Below are 6264 nucleotides of genomic sequence, written 5' to 3' on the forward strand. Positions count from 1 at the left end.
TTGTGTATGTTTATCATTTTCCTTATGTTTATAGGAACCAACCTAAATGTGAACCACTACAAAAGACGTACTTCCAGAGTGGTATACGTGAGTTTGATTCCCATTTACAAGAGAATTAAGTCGTTTGAGTTTAATTGTTATAACATTATTTCTGTAGTGGGGTGTGAGTTTGATTACCTTGTAGTAAAGGAATCAAAACTAGCAAGACACATTACACTCAAGAATTGGAACACAATTTTTCCGGCCTATTGTAATTTATAAAAATTAAACTCATGTGTTAGAAATACTATGAGAGGAAATTGTTTGAATCCTAAACACAGTGCGCTCATGAAAAAAGACTTTATCCATCATGACAATTCGTCACTTACAAAATACCTCCTATAGTTAATATATAAGATACATGAAATAATATATTTAAGTCAACTACGAAACGCACACCACTTGGTACTTGGAACACTGATAAGTACGTATATTTTGTTCTTTTATCGAACTCAACAATTGATCTGGTACGTACATTTGAACCAAAAACTGAAAATGGTCAAGCAAAACTAGTAACCGATACAAGAGAGTCAGAGACACATATATTGTTTCCCCCATTGACCAATTTTTCTTCCCTTTACTCACTCACTGGTCCTACTGTGGTCAAATGGCCAATTAGTAAAACAAGTTGAAGTTTAATATTGCCTTTTTTGTTGTCTTGAAGCTTGTTCAAGTTTTTTTTTTTTTTTTATGTTTATTTTGTGCTAATGATCATTACCAATTTATGAAGTGGAAAAGCAATTGGGATAGAACGTGAAAAATGATTGCGTGCATATATTGTCACTCCAATTCAAAAGCAGCATCTCCTGAGTTTGCTCTCACATTTTCTATACTTTTTTTATTACAACATCAGTGAGGGAAGTAGGCGATGAATAGGGAAAAGAGGGTATGCGTGAACCCTTCTTTTTTCGTTTTTTTTTTCTTTTTGCTAAAATACGCCTATCTTGTCCAACTTGAGGGAAAAGGATTCTCTCCTGAGCATACGCTCAGGATCCTGCTGAGCAGGATACAAGGACCATTGGATGAAAATCCAACGGCTATAAAAAGGTAGATCCCTTTAAAGTTATAATAATTGTAACCGTTGGATTTTCATCCAACGGTCCTCGTGTCCTGCTCAGCAGGATCCTGAGCATATGCTCAAGAGAATCCTTTTCCCAACTTGAGATCAAAAGATGACTTGGCGCCCAATGGCTACAAAGCACACCTCTATGTTTATAATTTGGCAAATTTTCTGTGATGTTCGTGATAAAGTTGTCTACTTGTCACTTGGAGTTTGGATTTACTACATTACAAGCCTTCAATTTTGGCATTGCGTGTGTCCGAAAACTAGGATAAAAGTTAGATTTATGTGTAGATAAGAAAACGCCCCAAATAGATGAAAAAGCGTCAGAAAAATGTGAGGGCCGCAGAAACTTAAAACTCAAAAGCTTCTTTTTAGAGTACAAGTTGGGTTGGTTGAGTTCCTATTTTGATGTATACAACTTCTCCACTGGGTTCGTTTAATCCAAACAGCTAGCATTTTCTCATATTATGGAAATTAAGAAATTCATTGAAAAACACCCGATAATTATGAAAGAAAAACATAAAACAAAATAAAATTAACAAGAATCCATAAAATGGTTCTATCTCATGAAGAGCTGGTGCCATTAAAGCTAACTAAAATTCCAATTAAGTTAAACACTGATGATATATACAACACACGCATAACATAAGCAACATTTTTTTTATGTTTTTGAGTTTAATTACTAGACTTCAACATAAACGCTGAACTAAAATAGAAGAGAAGGTTCATTAACCCTAAGACAATTTTCGTCTTCCTTACTGCTAGAATAACTAGCCCTAATTATGAAAACTCTAGCGAGCTAAAAAGATAAATCCCTGCGAGACGGATTCACTAGCTGGTAAAACTCTCTAGCATATTAACCATATGCACACTAAGCTCTAGTCCTCATCAGTACTCGTATGGACATTCTCACTATCTCTAGTCTGTTGAAGCAGATGTTCTCAACATGGAGCTTTCAATTCTAGCATATGTCGTCCATGTCGTTCCAGGATAAAGATCCTAGGGAGCGCTTAACTTCAGATGCTGCCGCAGTGCTGGTCTTGACCGATGGCGTCAACGGTTCATTTTGCTATCTCTAGACTCACATTGTCACTAGTACTCACGCCTGACATCGATGCCCGGTTAGACATGCATCCCTGCGCGTACCATGACTCAGACACTGCAGGCATTGTGGAGGGAAAGTTTAGCAGGCTCAACAAGTCATCATCCATCTCCTCTAATGGATCCTCATTTTGTATCATGCCTGTGCAACAAACCACAAGTTTAGATAGTATATTATATATTGGTATCAAATGATACAAAAAATATTGACTTGCTACGTACATTCGTCAAATTTGTTTACTAAATTTTGTTCTCCAAACAGTTAGTATTTCAGTTAAAATTTGAACCCACTAGATTGTCTAACAACATAAAATGCTTATATTGTCATATCGTATATTGATTTAAAGTATTGATTAAGTCGGTTTATAAATGGATTGTACAAATTCAATGTTTGCAACATAAGCATTACATTAGACTAACAAGATAAAATTACCATAACATGCATAGTATTCTATTCAATTTGGTGAACAAATTTGATAACAGTGTTAAATTACCATAACATGCGTACTATTCTATTCAATTTGGTGAACAATTTTGATAACACTGTTAAATTATTAAGGGGTTTTTGAACATTAGTCCTTGCAAAAGATTAAAATTTAAAAAAAACCTGATGCTAGATTAAATATTCAATTTAATCCCTTGAGTGTACTTTTATCAAAATTTATATTCAATTTTTCTTATTTAATGTGTATTTTTATTTAATCTCTCATATTAAATTTTAATTTTATTAATATGCACATATTTAATTTTTTAATTAGAAATGAACGTAAATGAGAAAATATTAAAAAAAAATTGTGATACAAAAATATATAGATACATAAGTGTACAGAAATGATTGTGCCAAAATATATAAAATTGACTTTTTTGTACCAAAATATTTGTACCTACATGATTGTACCAAAATATATTATAATGTACCTAAATGTCAATACCAAAATGTATGTACCAAAATGTACGAACCTAAATGTCAATACCGAAAATGTATGTACCTAAATATCAATACCAAAATGTATGTATCTAAATATAGTTACCGAAAGAATAATTGAATTAATGTACCTAAAAGTCAATACTCAAATGTGTGTATCAAAGTGTACGTAACGAAATGCCTTATATTGAATCAATGTAACTACATGTTTGTACCGATAGATATACCAAAATATTCAAATGTATTAATGTACCTAAATGAAGACCATACAAAATTGTTATCGGAATATATATTATAAAAAAATTAGTTACCTAAATGTAGACATTAAAATATATTATGATGAATGAAATAAAAATTAAATTTAAATGTAATTAATACATTAAACTAAAAATAAAAAGATAAAATAAAACATCAAAATACAACTAATAAATTATATGATTAAATGTGCTAGGGACTAAAATTGGATTTTAATCTTACATATGGTTATAATCTAAAACTCATCTTTTTTAGGGATTAAAATGAAGTTTTCTAAATTATTAATTACACTAAAACACAAAAGACATGCAAAAGTTTTAGTATTTACCAATTGATGACAGAGAGGAGCTGCCACCCCTCTGATTTTCAGCACTATTCTCGCCGCTATTCTTCAAAGTTGATTCGACCTGCACGGTGTCTTCGGCTTCCTCCTCAGCAGACTCTTCCTCCTCCTCCTCTTCCACCATAAGACCTTTCTCTTGACCGGACCACCCTGACGAACAGCTGTCGCCACTCTTTGCTTTCTTATTCGATATATTCTGAGCCTCCACCAAAACATCATCCAAAAGGCCACTATTCCCTTGGGACGGCACTGGTGCAATTTCATAGTGATCTTCATTAGCGGTATAGCCTGAGCCCCCCATCTGACCCTCGCTGCCGCCATTAATACTCAGCGGTGTTTGGTTGGAAGGGAGCTCTGGATTGGACCCTTGAACCAAAGGGGTTGGGTCATAAGTAGGAGGCCCCATGATCATGGAGCTCAGACTAAGATTATTGTAACCACCAAACCCTCCATGAGAATTGTACTGACCTATTAGGGTTTGGTTTGGAATGTTGCTCTGGTTGAAGAGAGCTGAAGACCCGAATGGAGAAACGGGGGACAAAGGCATAGCAAAGCCACCATTTCCATGGAATTGAGTCATGGGATTGGAGTAAAGAGAAGAAGAATTGTGGTGGTGGTTTTGAAGAAAGTAATTGTTATTAGGGTTTTGGTGGTCTGATGTGGAGGAGAAAGTACTTGTGATGTGGTCGTAAAGAGAAAGCTGCGAGGGACAGAAACTGTTAGGTTTCCGAGGGTGAGAGGAAGAGAAGAGTGATGAGAATGAAGAAGCAGGAGACGAAGAAGAATGTCTAAGTTGGTGTTGGTGGTGGAAGGCTGCAGCCGCTGCTTCTTGTTGAAGGTCATGAGGGTAAACTGGTAAACCGGCTCTCTGGCGACGCTTCATTCTAGTATTCCAGTAATTCTTTATTTCATTGTCAGTCCTGCCGGGTAACTGATGATAGATCATATGCAAAAAAAAAAGTAACAGACGAACATGAGTTTCTGAGAAAGAGAAAGTCAAACAAATTGAAAATTAAAAAAAGAAGATTATCAAATAGGTGGGTCCAAAAGAAAATTAAGAGAAATGGGGAATCTTGTCAAAAAATGAGATCAGCACCATATATATAATAAGAACACATTAAATTTTTGTCATAAACAAGAACAACGGATTCATTATTAATAAAAAAAAAAAGATTTGAGCTAGAAAAACTCAGAAACTAAGATTTGTACAACACAAAATATTGTTACAAAAATGAGTTGCAAACTCTGATCGTCTCTGACTTACTCAGAAATTTAGAATTTTATAACTTGATAACAATTAGAATAAGGAAGCGAATCCTCCACTAGGTTTCTGTATATTTTAGACAGATAGTCGAAGAAGACCAAAAAAGAGGGAATGAAAGCAACTCGGGGCACAATCCGGATCAAAAATGAAAAAAAAAAATCACACAAAAAGGTATAGTCCAAGGGACAAGAAAAAAGAAAGAAAAAAATTTATTCCATGGAGAGCAAATAAAATATAAAATATAAAAATAAAAAATAAAAAATAAAAAACCAAGAAAACCAAAAACAAATGAATGAACAACAAAATTAACCTGAGAAGCCATGCGAGCCCATTTGTTGCCGAACTTAGCGTGAAGCTCGATGATGAGTCTCTCCTCCTCAGGCGAGAGCGAACCTTTCTTGAGATTAGGCCTCAGATGGTTTGCCCATCTGAGCCTGCAGCTCTTACCGCATCTAGCAAGCCCTGAATTCTTCTGCACCGCGTTCCAGTTTCCCTCTCCGTGCTTCTTCACGTACTCTACCAAAATCGCGTCCTCTGCTCCCGTCCAGGGCCCCTTCTTGAGGCCCCGCTGGTGATGGTGGTGGTGGTGGTGGGAGCCGCCTCTCTGAGCTCCTACCGCCGTCTCATAAACTCTGTCCATAACTCCGCTGTTGTTGATTATCATGAAGGCTTTTACGCCTACACCTACCTAGCTCTCTATTAGTTATATGTGAAGTTATCGGCCACCTATGTTTCTTTCTTAATTCTTTGAGTTTGGTTTTGTTCAATGTGATTTCTTTATTTATGGGATGCTTGAAAATGTTACTTTAAATTGGGATAGAGAGAAAGAGAGAGAGGGATATGAAGGTTTGGAAGGGTTGATCTTCTCTCTCCTCTCCCAGAAATGCAAGAAAGAATAGGGGAGAGAATCGGAATTTAAAGAGAGAAAGACAGATACAAGAAGCTAGAGCTAAGATCTTGTCTCTATTCTAGCTATGTTTTCGTTTCAGACATGGATTTCAGATTAGAGAGAAAAAGGCGAGAGAGCTAGAGAGAGATTGAGAGAGAGAGAAAGGGAGAGGATGATAGGAGAAAGGAGGGTCTCTGAAGTTTGGGGCTTTGGTGGGGATGGTGAGTGTGTGTGAAAGAGGGGGGATTTATTTAGAGGTATGAGCTTCCATTTCGGTCCGGGTTGCATGCTAAGTGGTACGTCCATGGACGCGTTTTTTATGTCCACCCTTCGTTGCTATTACAACACACTCTTCCCCTCTTTCACTCTAGAACACCATTTTGGA

General features: G+C 36.0%; 1 protein-coding gene across 1 annotated transcript; it reads right to left on the reverse strand.

The window, feature by feature from the left end:
* Positions 1–2025: 2025 nt before the first annotated feature.
* On the reverse strand, positions 2026–5799 carry LOC139188285 (transcription factor MYB101-like). Its single transcript, XM_070805545.1, has 3 exons — positions 5301–5799; positions 3712–4657; positions 2026–2345 (listed from the first exon to the last, which is right to left on the reverse strand). The coding sequence occupies exons 1-3, from the start codon at positions 5652–5654 to the stop codon at positions 2164–2166; spliced, it is 1482 nt and encodes a 493-aa protein (XP_070661646.1). The 5' UTR covers positions 5655–5799; the 3' UTR covers positions 2026–2163.
* Between the last annotated feature and the right edge of the window lie 465 nt (positions 5800–6264).

Source organism: Malus domestica, chromosome 09, assembly GCF_042453785.1.
Source record: "Malus domestica chromosome 09, GDT2T_hap1".
NCBI classification, from domain to species: Eukaryota; Viridiplantae; Streptophyta; class Magnoliopsida; order Rosales; family Rosaceae; genus Malus; species Malus domestica.

Coding starts and splice junctions, on each gene's coding strand:
- LOC139188285 (XM_070805545.1), bottom strand. CDS start 5,654: ATGATAATCAACAACAGCGGAGTTATGGACAGAGTTTATGAGACGGCG. Junction 4,658..5,300: donor GGGCTCGCATGGCTTCTCAG/GTTAATTTTGTT, acceptor ATCTATCATCAG/TTACCCGGCAGGACTGACAA. Junction 2,346..3,711: donor CTCCTCTCTGTCATCAATTG/GTAAATACTAAA, acceptor TTTGTTGCACAG/GCATGATACAAAATGAGGAT.